Source organism: Ictidomys tridecemlineatus, chromosome 4 (genome assembly GCF_052094955.1).
Source record: "Ictidomys tridecemlineatus isolate mIctTri1 chromosome 4, mIctTri1.hap1, whole genome shotgun sequence".
NCBI lineage: Eukaryota > Metazoa > Chordata > Mammalia > Rodentia > Sciuridae > Ictidomys > Ictidomys tridecemlineatus.
In genome coordinates, this window is record NC_135480.1 from 108,755,637 (window position 1) to 108,772,175 (window position 16,539).

The 16,539-nt window shown below is 46.2% G+C and overlaps 1 protein-coding gene across 16 annotated transcripts in view; it reads left to right on the top strand.

Annotated features, from left to right (window-relative positions):
- Positions 1-16,539, top strand: part of Pknox2 (PBX/knotted 1 homeobox 2) — a 267,002-nt gene that overhangs the window by 231,062 nt on the left and 19,401 nt on the right. For all 16 annotated transcript variants that reach the window (XM_078047273.1, XM_078047280.1, XM_078047276.1 and 13 more), the window contains 3 exons: positions 11,634-11,763; positions 12,219-12,316; positions 13,112-13,231. In XM_078047273.1, coding sequence (XP_077903399.1) covers positions 11,634-11,763; positions 12,219-12,316; positions 13,112-13,231 — 348 coding nt within the window. The remainder of the gene's footprint in view (positions 1-11,633; positions 11,764-12,218; positions 12,317-13,111; positions 13,232-16,539) is intronic.

Below are 16,539 nucleotides of genomic sequence, written 5' to 3' on the forward strand. Positions count from 1 at the left end.
GATAATGTCCAAAGTAATTCCTGGCTTCCCTGCCCCAGATTTCCAAAGGAAAGGGAAATGGGAGCTTCCCTGGAGGATGAACTGCAGATGGGCTCAGATCTCTTGGCCCTCAGGCTCCTCCAAAGAGCTCAAGTGAGAACTTTCTGTGCTCCTAGGAAAGAGGCTTCAGGGAATGTGGGCCTTCTCCAAGTCCTGCCCATCTAGTGAATGATGACAGTTCCACAGGACAGCTTCTCCAGTAATTCACCCTATCCTGGTACCTCTCTCCCATTAAGGTTTAGGACCCTGTAAATGTCACCTCAACCTACCCTATTCCAAGACTCTCCTGCCACCTACATCCTAGGAACATGGAGATGAGGAAATGGTGTCTGTGTGCTATGGGAAAGAGTGGGCCCTTCTCTGCAGGGCACAATGTTTTCCTCAAACCTTCAAACTAAGAAGGCTGCCTGGTTATACTTTTATACCTCACTTGCTGGCATTTATATAAGCCATGGAGTCATCACTATGTTCCCCTTTCAGTGAGTTCCTAAGTCCTGAAGACACACAGGGAGCCCCTTTTGCACTCAGAGGCTTACATTGCCCTCCTTGTTAGACAATCAGGTGTGGGGATGAGGGTAAACTTTCCAAGAATGAATGGTGTGAGGTGCTGGGAAGGATGCCGAGGAAAGGTTGTGCCATTTATATCCCTCGGCCTATAAGGATAGGTTGGTAGGGAAACAGGGAGGGATGGGCTGATCTGAAAAAGGCAGCCCCCTGTACATAGTGACAACAAGCACTGATGACACTTGGTATCACTTCAGACCCACCCCAGTGGGATCTCTGTGGGACACAATAGTGAGTACTGCACAGGACACAGGGAAAGAAGTTTATTTCCTCTTCCTCTTGCTTGAAATCACCAAATCACTTTATTACAGATCTAAAAACAGCAGCCCCGGCTTCTGCTTGCTAATATTCTCTTGAAATAGACTCATTCCTTCAGAGTCTTATTGTACTTTCCCTTATGATCAAAATTAGCAAGAAACTTGCATAAAAGAGGACAATAATTGCTCAACGAGCATCTCGTTTGTAATTTATTAGTTTCTATTATTGTGGGTTACCATGGTGACGCTGCGCAGCCCCGGTGACGGGAGAGATGTAAGATAGGAGCTGAGGAGGCTGTGAGGCCTCACCAAATGGAGATGCACATTTTTATCAGTAATTTTCATGAAAATAATAAGTGAGGAGTTAATGAGATGGAAAGCCATCCTGTGGCTATTGTGAATTTTTTTTAAGTGTTGATCTAATTAGAATGCATCGGTCAGGAAAAGTAATGAGGATTTAGTGCCTCACAGAGATGTGAGGATCATATCAGAAAATTAGCACAAGTCTTTGGAAATAATCAGGTCCTTGGAGAGGCACCGGATTTCCCCTCCTGGGCCTTCTGACTCTACCTTGAGCTCTGGAGTTGGGGGTGTACAAAGGTAGTGGAGGAAGGAAGGGGGGCAGAGGGCTTAGCAGCCACAGTGGCCCCCTCAGGGTTAGGGGGTCTGAGGCTGACAAGCAAGGCTTGTGGGGTTTTTGGAGAAGGGAACAGTGGACTGTGAGATGCTTCCCGCAAAAATCAGCCTTCCCGGGAATGCCGGTATTCAATGCCTCTAAGCTTTGAGGAAAGAGGGAAGAATTTGATTCCTATCCCTGAGAGCATCAGATTCCTGCCTGAGGGTGAGGCTGGCCCTGGGGTAAGCCTGCAGAAAGGCCTCTGATCTGCAGGGAAAGAGGAACTCAGACAATTGGGCAAAAAAAAGACACTGAGTAAGGCATGCCTACTTGGTATTTCTCAAACTGTCTTTTCATTTTCTCTGATTGCCACTGCCTCCTTCACTCAGGCTTCAGTGGGTAAATAAGGTAATCGTACATCTGCTGCTGTCCTGACCCGCCCTCCTGTCTTACCTGGCCATCCTTCAGCCCCGCTTCACACCCACACACTTATTAAGTTCCCGCTGCTGGATTGTCGTCCTAAAGCCATTCTGAGTTTTCACATCTGCCTAACTGACATCCAAGACCTTCCTAAATCCAGCCTCAGCCTTCTTCCCTGAACAAACTTCTTTTCCATGCCAGTTTGTTCAGGGAACACTTCCCTCTGACACACCTCTCTCTGCAGAGCGAAACCAGACTCTACCCAAGGGCAGTGGCAAGGCTAAACCTTTGGAGGTCTCGCTGATCCCCCATCTAGAATGGACTTTTCCTTCTCTCAACTGGCTGCTGAACTCATTGAGCCCTGATGAGTCACATCACATGTGACTTTAGATGATGGACATTTATGTCAGTTTCATTTTCCTTTTCTAGACAACAGGGGTTTTTTGTTTGTTTGTTTGTTTTTAGTTGAGACCAGTATTTTATATGTTTAAAATCACCAAATCACTTTATTGCAGATCTAAAGACAGTGGCCCAGGCTTCCACTTGCTAATATTCTCTTAAAAATGGGCTCATTCCTTCGGAGTCTTATTGTACTTTCCCTTAGGATCCCGACCGTGCACAAGGTGTGCATGATCCACCACCAGCAAGTATTTGTTGAGAGAGGTAATGAAGTGGGGGGTGTCGGGGGAGGAATCCAAAGTAGGGGGAAAAATCAGAAGAAAGAGAAAGGGGAGGAAAGACAAATATAGAGGCCAAAATTCAGGAGGGAGGGCGGGCCAGGCTGAAGTATTGGACAAGAAGAGAAAGAGACAGGAATCCAAACAGACGGAGGAAAAGGGAGATGACTCTAAGGAAGAAAGCGACAGAAAGAGGAGCAGGCAGCAATAGTGAGAGGATGACCGAATTGGGCTCAGTGCACTGTGTAGGCACGTGGGGGAAGAGAAAGTGAGTAGTCCTATGCTGTCCATCCACATCCCTGCTCCCTGGTCACTGAGGTAGGGCGGGGGCTTGCATGGGTTCTCCAAAGAAGGAGATCTTCTGCTGTCAAAGTACTGGTCCAGAGACTTTCCATGTGGTAGACTGGTCTCAGGAGCCCACACGGAAAGGAGGGAGGCAATGAGCGTGTGTGCTGTGCGCATGCGTGTGCCGCACATTCGTCATGCTCCGACCTTAATCCCCCAAGCCTGAAATAGCTGCTCTAAGCGCCAGCCCAGCCTGAGGAGGGGTGTCTACCCTCTGGAACATGATCCTTGGGATCAACATCCCGGCTGCCTGCCAGCTTTGTTGCAAACTGCTGGCTCATAGTTTTCCCTGTGTGCTAATCACCCAGCCTTGTGTGGCAAAGTGGGAGACATTTTTGTCTTCCAATTGGTTGCCCCACTCCCAGATGCCATGTTGTATCTTCCCGCGAGCTCTGTGGGGTTTGGAGTGTTCCCTGCTTGCCTTCCACTTCTATATGTGGGTTTTCTCTGTGGGGGGCGGAATGGAGGTGGGAAGCAGTAAAACTGAAACAGTTTCAAAGGATTTAAGCTAGCTTTCAACACAGCTAGTTCTTTCCACCTCCCTAGGAAGCCATCCCATTCTGCCCGCACCCACCAATTTCTAGGCTTCTTGCAGGGGCAGCCTCCTCAGTACCCAGAACACTCATTTTAGACTGCTACTCTGGGTTCTCCTGTCCTTCCTAGAGGGCACAAACTAAACTATTTCACTAGAGAGAGTCTAACTCCTGCCTTGCTCGATCAAGTACTAATTTGGCCTGAAATTCATCCCTCTTTCTCCACAGAGATTTAGACTCAGCTCTATTACAGGCGAGTCAGACTGAGCCACAGTTCATTCAGTCACCAAGCATCAGGGATACTTACTGTATGCACAATGCTAGGTCCTGTGAGAACACACTGTGAATAGTCCAGGAGGAGCTCCCAGTATCAGGGAGAGGGAGCTGTGAGTCATACCTGGAAGTCTAAATAAATGACATCAGCCACAGAAAGCCCAGAGTAAGGAAAAAGAGGAGGAAAGAAGCAACTGAAGAGGTGGCGAGAGGGGCTGCAGGAAGGCCCTCCAGATTGAGCAGACCACATGTGAGATAGGAGTTGCCCTGATAGGTCTCCCAAGGGAGAGCCCAGGCCTGACCTCTGGTCCACACATCTTCATGGCCAGATTTGTTTCTGCCCATACAAACCTCAGTACTAACTAGAAAGGCCAACAGCCGCATTTTGCCCACTGTGATGGGAGAAGCTGCAGATTCACTGGCCTTGGGAGGGCTTCCTGGGGAAGGAGGTCTTTTAGGTGGGCTTGGGAGAGGTAATAGCCCTATTAGTATGTCTAAAGCTGAGTGTTTCCAGTGCTGCAAGAAGTCCGGGAGAAGGTGAGGAGCACAGCCTTTCAGAATCCCCAGAGAGTAGATAGTGGAAGGTGAAGCTGTCACTGTTCATCTATGCATCCTTCATCCATTCAAGTACTTGCAGAGCCTCCAGAGATGTAAAGATGGATATGGCACAGCCCCTGACTTCAATGTAGAATCACGAGTATCTTGCAGCCAAATTTATGAGGAGGCTATATTTTGGGGCTGATCATGGTGGTCAGCTGCTAAGATTTTAAAGTGAAGAATATAGACAATGGATCAGGGCTAGAGACACATTGGGGGACAAGTTAACTGAATAGCCACATCTTGTATAGCTCAAAGAAGAACTATATCAGAGCTTTTTTCTTTTTTAAAATTATTTATTTAATTAATTATTCTTTTTAGTGCTGGAGACTGAACCCAGGCCTTGAACATTCTAGGCAAGGGTTCCACCACTGAGCCATACACCCAGGCTCTCAGAGAAGAAAGGGAAGACCATCAACATTGATTGAGCCTCCCCCCATCCTGTGCAGTCTCAAACTTATCAACATAATAGGTGCTTTACATATAATATGTTATTTGATCTTCACAAAGGGCTTCAAGGTGCACATATTTTCTCCATTTTACACCCCCAAAAAAGAAACTGAGAGGAAGTAGATACTGGCTCAAGTTCATAGACCTAATAAGTGGCAGTCTAGGGTTGGTCACTCCAGTTTTTTTTGTTTTACTGGATGCTTTTCCACTGAGCCCCCTACCACTAAGTTAAGTTACATTCCCAGACTTTCTAAGTTTTTATTCTGAGATAGGACCTAACTAATTTGCTCAGACTGGTCTTGAACTTGCAATCCTCCTGCTTCATCCTCCTGTATAGTTGGGATAACAGTTATGTGCCATGAGGGTGGGTTACTCCAAAACCTACATTCTTCTTGCCATATGGTGATACTTTTTCTGACACAATGACAACAGGGGTCCTGTGTCCCAAGTGGGGAGGGATGACCCTGCCTGGCTATAGCATAGGAATTCAGGAAATAGAGATGAAGAAACCAGTTGCTAGGGAGTAAGAAATAGCAGATAGATTGGAAGTGGGGGACAATGTGAGCACAATTTTGAATGCTGGGTTTTGCAATGCAGATACACCTGGTTTTTCAGCTCTGTGACTCCTTAAGAGAATAAGAAGTGGGCTAATCAGCACATCCCTCCCTGGGAAAGTGGGGCTTGTCTATTGACCTGTAGCAGTCTTGCATTTTCAGAGTTGGTATGGGGTAGTGGGGTTGTGGGTCTAGAGGTTCTGCCCATGGACGAGCATCTTAAGGACTTGACCTATGAGTTTCAAGACCAGGTAGGGGAAGGGAAGGAAAGGTGACCTACCTTGAAAGGATGGAAAGGGCACAGCCCAAACCAAAGTGACAAAAAGTTGAGTTCGAACTACCTAGTTCTCTGTTCATAGGCGTTAAAGCTGTTCCTTTAGCTGGTTCCTAGCCCCCAGCCCTCCAGTCAGGGGGCCTGGAGACCAAGAGGCGGTCCTTCCCGCCAGGCCAGTGAAACCTGAGAGTTTCTCTTCTTCCGAGAAGGAATGTTCCTTAAGAGCAGCAGCTGCTGCTTGTCCCCACAGGCTGAGCTGCCTTTCTCTTGAGAGTAAAGCCCCCAACAGGAGTGGGACCAGGACAGGATTAGGTGGCTTGTTTATATGAACTTGGCTTCCCTGAGTTTGCAAACCTAGCTTTTCTTGGTCTAAGACAGGACTCCAGCTCTGCTAGAACAGAGAACTCTGCCAGAAAGGGTGTCTGGGGACAGGAACAACCTCCCCACTCATCTAAGTTGTGTGTGTGTGCACTGACACGTCTACCCTTCCAGGCCGCATCCCAGTGAGGTCATGTACTTATAAAGCATCCACCATGCACTTAACATTGTGTTGGGCAGTTTCGGGGGTGTCAAAGAAAGATCCTTCTTTCCCTCAAAAAACCTTGTGACTAAGCTAAGGCAAGAGGACACCTACATAAAAAAAGAGAACCATTCTGGTGTGTGTTCGGTGTGTAGGGCAGAGAGGGAGCCCTGAAGAGCCAAGAGGATGGCCTGTATTAATGCCCTAGGTAGGGACAGATCCTCCAGCAGAAGTGGGGCACTCTGAACCCACCCCCGCCCTTCCCCCAACCCAGGCAACTTAGCCTCAAAGCCTTCCTCCTGTGGGTTGAGGTGGTGGGTCAGCAGAGACCCCTAGTGGCCAGGGTGGGGATGGCAGGTGCTGGCTCCAAGCCCTACTCCTCTGCGCAGCCCCCACTAGGGAATGACATTGGTTTTGCCACAATCCTCAGCTGCAAGGACCTTTGCAAGGCCATTCAGTTCATTCCCTTGTTTCACGAGCATCCTGGTAAGATGAAATTCCAACTATTGCAAATAGCTCCAAGGGAAACTTTTTTTTTTTTTTCATTCTTTCATTTTTCATCCCATCTTGGTTTCTTCCAGAAATTGCTTCTTTGAGTGGAAATTCAAAGTCTCCCTGGGTAGTTTAGCTTAACCTTTCCCTGTTAACAGTGAAGAATGATGCCTCACAGAGGGACAACTCTTCCTGGTAAATGACATCAGACCAATGTCTGAGTCCACAGCTTCTGTCAGTTCATGTGTGCCCCGCAGCCCTCTAACTTCTAAAAGTCATCCTCGAGCCCTTCCTGTTTCTTAATCATAATTTCTGAATAATAATTTCTATGTTACAAAAATGAGATTTGAAATAAAACTCATACAGCAGGCCCAGGACCAGGGTGTTGAGGTAGGCCAGTGGGTCACACTCCAGAAGCAGGCATGCTCCACTCTTCTAAACCCATGGCCCTTTCTTACAATTTGTTTCTGTGTCTCAAGCAAACAGCACAGGGGGAATAAGAGTGTGTGACATCCGGGGAGCCTGTGGAGCACAGATTGTGGGTTTACATCTGGTAGCCAGGCTTTAGGCAGAGGGACACCATACCAAGTTCCTGATGGGATGAGGCGAGGAGTTCTTGGGCAGGATAACCAGATCTCACTCCTTGGGTCCTGGACAATTCAAGCAGGGACTTGAGACTCTAGATGCTGGAAAATGTCACTAAAACTTACCAGATGTGCTTCTCACCTCTTTATGGGTGCTAAGAAGCCTAGAAGGAAGTGGCTGTATTTGGATCCAGGCAGAGCAACATGCACCTGGATTTGTAGTCTGATAAGCCTCCAGGGGAAGCTCCCGAGCACTGTTTGCTTAGCCAACAGATTCTTTCCCAGCGGCTGCTACCAGGTAGCTCCTTTCTTCAGAAAAGACTTGTAGACTCTTCCTGAAGATTTGGAACTGCCCTATTGCCATTCTGTGGAGCTAGGGACAAAGGCTCGTCTTGAAATTGCAGCAGCATGTGTCTTGGAAGTAGTTTGAGACAGGGGATACACTTAGAATTATGGGGCTTGGCATGGGAGCTGAAGAGCATCTTAGGCAAGGAGGCATGGCTGAAGGGGACATGTGGCAAGATTTGTGCCACTCTGACTGGCTGTGCAAACTCGGCTGAACTACTTCTGTTGCTAAAATCCTGAGTGGCTCTAGGATTTCTAGGACAGGTTTTTAGTCCCTGCTATCCTACTCTCTATTTAAATAACCTCAGCCAAAGGAAGTAGAAAATAAATTAAGGGATAGCTAAGTGTACCAGGCACTGTGCTTGCACTACAACTTGTCCAACTGACCCCAGAGCTTGTTTCCTTTCTCTGTGAACATCCATCCCACACTCAGAGCCAAAGAACCTACATTTGAGGCTCAGCTATGTGCCTCTGGGAAGTCACTTTCATTCTCTGAACCTCATTTCCTCTTCAGAAAAGTGGAATAATCTCTCCCTCTGAACCCATAAGGTGATGGAAAGATTAACATGAAATAGTGTTGCCAAAGAATGCTGATATAAAGTGTACATAGGAAGTAGGTAATATTCAGACCCTTATGATCTTTGGGGCCGACCAAGGGTGGTTTTTAAAACTATAGCTGGCTGAGCATCTGATTACTGGCCCTGTGAATCCTTATCTTTATAAACACCCCACGCCACAGCTCAGGAGGTTTGGGAAACAGTTCCATCTTGCAGAGGTAAGGGAAGAATACTGTTTGCCTAGACTTCTGATATGTGAGGATTTCTTTCCTCTTTCTCACTCCAGCTAAGATATGGCCAGTCCTGACCCTAACTTTGGTCTCTATCCCTGAAGTTTTCCATTCCATTCCTTTGCTGATACAATTTGGCTGTCTCTCAGAACCTCCCAACCAAAGATCCAGAGAAGGGGAAGTGGAAGGAGAGAGAAGGATCTCATCCAATGTATAAATTGTCTTCAGTTACCTAAACCGGGTGAGCTGGCATGGAACTTGTCCAAGCCACAGGGTAGAGAACCAACCAGAGTTTGAATAAGCAGATGAAGTATCTAGGTGCTAATCTCACCCTTCTGTCTTTGGCTGGAAGACTGTATTTTGGTTAAATCCCAAGGGACACATCTTGTATTTATGTTACTGACTTTGCCTGAAATTTCCTAACCTTTCTGGATACATTTTTGGGGTGAAGAAAGTCTAAGACAACTCTTTATGCTTAAAATTCTCAAATGTGTCTACCAAAAGAGGAGCGCCATGGTATGGATGATTTCAGAGTATTGAGCAGTCAGTTCCATTGGCTTTAGGGTGAGTGGCATGGAGGATCCTATTCCTCACTTCAATTTACTTTGCAAGTTTGCTTCAGTTTCAAATAACATCAGGACTGGTTTACAGTCCGTGAGAATGGTTGGTTGGGGTTTTGGAATGATGGAGCTCAAACTTGGAGGAACCTCATGACTAAAACCTCAGACCTCAAGGGCTCCTGAATGGCAGCACTGGGCCAACCCATTTTATAAAGGAGGAGGTGAAGCCCATAGAAAGAAGCATCATGCCTAGATTCCCAAACTCAGTGCCTTTTCTCTGGCCTACATGCTGCTTTGGACTTCTTTGGGATTATTCTTATCTGTTCCCCTTGCCCTCAGTGCCTAGGGTTCAAGGAGGCCCCTTGTATACCAGAATCCAGCACAAGGCAGGTGTTTAGTATCTATGGCTAAAGGAGAGCTGTGCTGTAGTCCTGTTGCTGTTGACCCACTGTATGACCTTTTGCAAGTCCCTGAAGCCTCTAAAATCTCAGTTTCTTATCTGTACTTCAGGGAGTTGGATATGTGGTATCTGTAAGGGGCTCTTACAATTTCTTAGGTGTCTACATGTCTGGCCCAATTTTAGACTCCAACTGCATGAATAACCAGGCCAAGAGTTTTGACTCAAATAATGAACCTCATTGGTTAGGAAGCTCTGCAGAATCCCAGCAAGGGGAAGCCAAGGAAAGAGCTGCCCTCTCCCTTTCCTAAGGTCACAGTGGGAGAGGTGAGCCAATAATAGAAGCAAGGCTCCCTCCTGCTTCATTCACCAGGAGGAGTGAGTAGTGGGACCCAAAGGTCCATGAGGCAGGTGGGAGGTAGGAGGGCTCCACTCCAGTTCTCCTGGTACTGTGTATTTATAAGTGCTAGTTCTCCAGTCCTCAGGCCAGGGATAGTCCAGCAGGGCAAAAAAAAAAAAAGGTTAGTTGGGAGCAGATGCCAAAGGGGATTTCATCAGCATAATCCAGTGAGATATAGAAACCAGGACCTACTTCCATATCCTAGGGAGTTCTGCCAATTCTCAGTGCCAGGATCTGGGAGGAAACTCGCTGTACTGTGCCTTGTGACACTTTCCCTTTGTCTGACACTACAGGTTGGCAATCATTGGCTCAAGGTTTCTTCCAAACACAGGTGTCTTCTCATTTCAAATTCTAGACTTTCCCTGGAGACTGAGGACCCAGGTTTCTTCCAGTCTTGAAACAAAAGCTAGGACGCTGGAGTCATCTCCCCAACCACCTCATTTAGTCTATTTTCTTGACTGCTTTGCAGTTCATGCCTATGATTGTAGCATTTGAGCTTTGAAATGTCAGCCTATGTGGCCATTGGACCTTTTAACTGGTTCAAGCCTTGTTTTTCAGATAAAGAATTGTGACTGGGAGGAGCAAGAGACCCAGGATGGTCTCTCTCAAGCCTCCGGCCTCTCTCTCATTCCCTACCTTTCTTGCTTTCTCCAAATCTAGAGACACTGACTTCTCACACATCTGGATCCCTTTTTTCAAACTCTCTGAGGCCCAGAATCTTTTGTAGGTTCCCCAGAAAAGGAGGCCCATTTCTCCTGAGGCCTGCAGCCAAGCCTCACTTGTTGTCAGGTTCCTTAACATCAAGTTCAAGGTTCTTTCTCAAGGGTTAAATGATGAGAGGAAAAGGAGACCAGAAAAAAATTGTCTTCTTAGCTGCCTTGACTACTGCAAAAACAAACCACGGACTGTCTACTGGTTAACAGAATTCCCTTTGCCCTTCACTAAACAGTGAAGGGCAAAGGGAATTCTGTGTTGGGAGCCTGAGGAAAAGAAAAGAAAGAATTCATGATATGCTGAAGGCAATGAAGTTGAGGCTTATATAAGACAAGTTATGCTGAGGTTGTTTTTTATTTTTTATTACTATTTTTTATTTTTTTCACATTTTTATTGGTGCATTATAATCACATATAATGGTGGGATTTGTTGTTGCATATTCATTTGTGCACCTGATATAGCAATATAATTTGGCCACTATCATTCCCCAGTATCTTATTATTTTTAAAATAAGCATTTTAGAACAATGTGCTGGGGTTAAGGTTACAAAGGTAAAAGTTGGAGGGCAGCAGGTGTAGCTCAGTGCTAGAGTGCTTGCCTGGCATAGGCAAGGCCCTGGGTTCCATCTCCAGCACCTTAAAAATGTAAATAAAATAAAATACTGGAGGGTGCTTTGTGGCTATTATGAAGTCTAATAGATATGTGCTAAAGATTGTGAAGAAGAGAGGCACTGGGTAAGAGAAGGGCGAGGGAACACTTCTGGCACTGTTGAATTTGAGGAATGAGTAGATGCTGAGGATGGAACTCAGTCCTCAGCCATGGCTACACCTGGGGAGTTTTAAAACCCCAACGTCCAGGACACACCCCTTACCCATTAAATAATAATCTCTGGGGCTGGATCCCACACATCATCACTGGAATTTCCAAAATGTAATCTAGGTAAGACCTACTGGTTTAGGGGATAATTTGTACCTCAGGTTGTCAGAGGAACAGAATAGTTAAATGGATGACCATTGTTGCCTTTTGGGTTTGGGTTTTATCTGTTTTTTAAATACTGAGGCTTCTTACTCTTTCTGTAAAGCCAAGGGAATTGCTTTCTGGATTCAGGGCTGGGGAGGAGCAGAAAGGAGGGCAGAGGGTAGGCAAGATGGGGACAGAGAAGAGGGAGATCTGGGACCTGAACCATCTAAGCTGTCTGGGACATTGTCACAAATCACGCATTTCCTTTCTACCAGGACCTCCTGCAGAATTCCCCCAATTCCATGTCTGGCGTCTCCAATAACCCCCAGGGGATTGTGGTCCCAGCCTCAGCGCTCCAGCAGGGCAACATCGCCATGACAACCGTCAACTCACAAGTCGTGTCAGGTCAGTGCAGGGAATACAGAGCTGGGGATCATGGGGAGCACCAGGGGAGAAGGGTGGCCCCTAAGGAATCCCAGGATCAGGGCATGTCCTGTGCTAAGGGAAGGGCTTCCAGCTCTTTCTTGACTACAGTGTTCTGCAAATGGTTGGCACTAAGACCTGATTGGGATGGATTGGATCAAATTTGGGTCAAATTCTCATGCTTCCCTTCCTCCAAGACTTAGTAAGGCTATTTTCTCTTCCCCAAACACTTTCCACCAGAGGCTCTGCTCTAACTCCGGACACCATTCCCCCAGCCCACATACTCCTCCCCTACAAGTGGAAGAAACATGCCTCACTGCCCCAGGGCTGCTGAGCAGAGGGTCTTCACATATCAGTGCCAAGCAAATTGGGATCGCTGCTTGCCTTCTCTCCTCCCACCCTATGGCAGGGGACCCAAAAGCTGGTTGTCTCCTCAGGTGGAGCCTTATACCAACCGGTTACCATGGTAACCTCCCAGGGTCAGGTGGTCACTCAAGCAATCCCCCAGGGAGCCATCCAGATCCAGAACACACAGGTGAGTGTGTGTAAATGTGTGTATATGTGCATGGGTGAGAGGAGGGCACTTCTGAATGCATACTAGCTGTGAGGCACTTTACACAAGTAAATTCATTTAATCCTCACTATTCCTCAAAAGGTATCATTATCCCTACTTTACAGATAAGAAGCTGGGTCTGGTAAAAGTTTTTATCAGCTCCTGGGATTTTGCTGCTTCCCTAGTTATCAAAGGATCCTGCACTTCCTACTCCTAGTCTCCAGATCAAGCCTCTCTGTAGCTTGGTGGTGTAGAGTATAGATCTATAGAAAGATCTAAGTCAGAGGCACAAGATCTGACATTAACTCTGTGATCTTGAATAGGTCTCCTAACCTCTCTGAGCCTCAGAGTTCTTATCAATAAAGGGGGGATTAATAACCAACTGCACACAGCCCAACCTCCTACAGGGTTGTTGGAAGATTAACCATGGCGATGGATAGGAAAGTGCTTTGCTAACTCTAAATTATCACAGAAATGCTAATAACTATTAAATGGTTTACAGCAAATTGACATCTTCCATACTGTCTGCATGGTCTTATTTCTTCTATCTTTTCTCACCTCCCTCTCTCCTTCCTCCCCTCTAGCTTTTCCTTCTCCTTCTCTTCTCCCCTCACCCCAAGCCTCATCTTCTTTCTCTGAGGGGCTGATGTGGGAGGAGAGGGAAAGGTGACCTTCCCAGGGTCCTGGGAATGAGTTGGGAAAGGGAGTTGGCTGGGAGAGCCCGCCATCTCTAAGGCAACAGGTCCCCAGCTGACTTTTTCTCCACATGCCCTGAAGGTTAACCTTGACCTCACCTCCCTCCTGGACAATGAGGATAAGAAGTCTAAGAACAAACGAGGAGTCTTGCCCAAACATGCCACCAATATAATGCGTTCTTGGCTCTTCCAACATCTCATGGTGAGTGTGTGTGAATGTGTATGGCGGGGGTGGGGGGTCACATTGAGGATGCCAGACGGATGTCATCTCCAGACCTGCAGGGTATGGCCTCAGAGAGGGTGATAGGAGTATCAGTTGGAGGCCAGCCCAGGAGAGGCTCCCTCTCCTCCCCCTCCTTTGGGGGGGGGAGCTAAAGCTGGGAGACTTTCTAGTACTTGCTGCTGTTATTGCCTCAAAAATAGATGACAATAAAGGGGCTAATAGGAATGAACACTTTGGAAAGAGTTCAGTACTGGGCATGTGTACAACATTGTTTTGTGGACAGAGTAAAGTTCAAGAGGAGGTATTGTGATTACTGGAAGAACAGGTTAATTCTCTCTCAGGGTCCAAAGTTTACTCTTCTGGGGGAAGCAATGTATGTATCCATTTCCCTCTGGGTTAGAGCCACTGGACAAGGTACAGCTTAGGGGAGCTTGGTTAGAACACCAGCTCTGGAGAACAGATGAGGCTGGAATCCTGGCTTTTTCACATAACCAGCTCAGCTCTGTGACACAGAGCCACTGCTGTCATAGGCCTCAGTTCCCACCTTCTTAAAATGATGCAATTCCTTGGGTTTAAATGCAGTGTTTACAAAACGCCTACTATGTGCACATAACATGATGGCAGTTACGTGTTTGCATGTGGTGTTAGCTATAAAAGACAAGCCTTTGGTTGAATGTTAGGAATGACTTCAAAGTTATAATCCCCTACGCACTAATTTCAAGGGCTATAGCAATTAAGACCAAGGACTGTGTGGGTCTGACGTGTGTGTGTCGTGGGGTAGGAAGCAGATTCTGTGACCACAGGCAGGCGTCCAGCAGTCTGATGTGGCAACAGGACACATGCATATACAAGACAAATGCAGAGGGGCTATGGATACATGGACCAAGAACTGTGGGAAGAACCAGGAATGAAGAGAGATCTTCCTTTAGAGAGGAGAGAAATCAAATGGACCATGGGAATTAATTAATCAGTCAATCCACATCCCTTTATCTGAAATGGGAGAGCCTCCAGAAGCTACAGAAACTAAGCCTCAGCAATGGCTCTCAGATGTTGGGAGCAGAAGACTGAATATGGTCTTAAGGATTCTGTCTTAGAGATGCTGGTCTTTTGTGTGCGCAGAGAATGGGAAGAATCACTGTTTGGCATCTCCCCAAAGCTATCCACCCAACTCTCAGGACTTGGTGCATCTCCAGTGTGTTGCTGAACAACCTCATTTTAAAATCTCTATGTAGTTTGGAAATCTGGAGTTTTGAGTTAGAAAACTAATTTAGACAGAAGAGGCTAGAAGACTAAGAGTTAAGGCAAGGAGAAGAAGCTGGAGAAACATCCCAGAGCCTAAGCAATCAAGTAAGGGAACCAGGGATGTCCAGTCTGGATCTCCAGGGGTGATGCTCTGGTTTCCTGTCTGTTCTGGTTTCCCAAATTTTCAGAAAACCAAGGATCCATTTGGCCAGTTGATGGCCCCAGAAGCCCAGGGTCTTGTTAGAGCTTACATCCCACACATGGGAAAGAGGGCTTCCCTAGAGAAAGATCTGTCATCTCTGCATGGACCTGTCTATCACAACCAAAATCAGGGCAACACAGGCTACCCTATCCCTCAATGGATCAGAACCAGGCTCCATGCATTGTGGTGTGATGACAGGGAACAATAGGATGGAAAGTTCATGGGCTTTCAAGGCAACCAAACCTGGGTTCAAATCTAGATTTTACCTTTTATTCTCTAATCTGGCCACTCTCACCTCTTGTAAAGATCATAATGAGGGCTGGGGTTGTGGCTCAGCGGTGGAGCACTCACCTTGCACGTGCAAGGCCCTGGGTTTGATCCTTAGCACCACATAAAAATAAATAAATAAAACAAAGAAATATTGTGTCCAACTATAAATTTAAAAAAAAAATCACAATGAGGTCATGAAATAGTTACAAAGACCCTGGAACACCGAGGTGCTTAATAAATGCTCATTCCCTTTCCTCCTTCACCCCTGGTCCCCATGCATTTTTTAATTTGCATAAAGACCTTTTAATTAATTAATTAATTAATTTTTGTTAGAAAGGAATCCCTATGTTTAGAAGTATCCAAACACTTCAGGCAAACTTGAGCCCATGAGATCCAATTCAGTTTCAACTCAGAAGTAAATGGTGCAATACAGAAAATATTCTACTCACTTAGGTTTGGGTCAAAATGTAATGCTTCCATTCTAGCCCAAGATCTGTAGGCATGCTATTTTAACAGAAGAACAAAGATGTATGTGTTTAGAGAACCAATCACAATCAAATCTTCACCCAGCAAGTTCTGTATAAACATTAAGTTGGCTATAAAGCATTCATCCAGCTGTTTCTTTTCAAATTTGCTCAGGCCACACACACAAGAATAGACATAAACTAAAAATAACACAATAACCAGAGGCTGACATCTGAAATCCTCTTCCATTAAAGCATCCAGGTCAATGCAACAAGTACTTACACTAAGAGCTGAAATGTTGGGAAATGGTTCAATTGGTAGGGTTGGATATTAGCATACATCTCCCAACTGCCCAATGATGCTACATAGAATTCATATCTATGAAATATCTGCTTTCTAAAATCCTTCAGAGAATCCCTGACAGGAGTGCCCTTATACCATACTATTTGGCATAAACCCAGGAATCAGGAACTACCCTTTGCATTTTTTAAAATGGTTGTAAACACATCTGCAAACCACCTCATCTACCCTCCACTCCCTATCTGCAGCTCAACTTTTTAGCCTGAGACTGGCGGGTCACCCAGCTCAATCCCTTCTGGCTGTGCCCACCTCTCACCTGGGTTCATGTCCTGCCCTTTCCTTGTGAGCATCCTCTATAGTTCAGGGTCTGTTCTTTCTGCTCTATGGTTACTTCCAACTGGATTTGGGAAGAAAGAAGAAGAGAGAGGAAGAGAAGAGGCAGGAGAATTAGCTGAGCACCAAACAGAAGAGAATAAAGGACCTATGTTGGCTTTATAAAGACACTTAGGACAGTAGAGAAGACTTGCCAAAAAGGATACATATGAGCCTTCGCCTACCTTCACTCACCCACTCTGCTATTCTCTGTAGCCTGGAAGTGCTTGCAGCTGCAGATGCTAGTAAGAAAGCACTTAGCATTGGCAAAGTCCTCCCATAGCTAATGCCTTTAAGACAGTGGCCTCAGGAGATGAGAAGGGATGGGCTGCCAGGCCTCTAAAGTCAGAACCCAGAACTTCTGAACTGAAAAATTCTGGTCACTCTAGAGTAATAAGTATACACAGCTGGCCTCTACAGATCACAACTCCCCCTG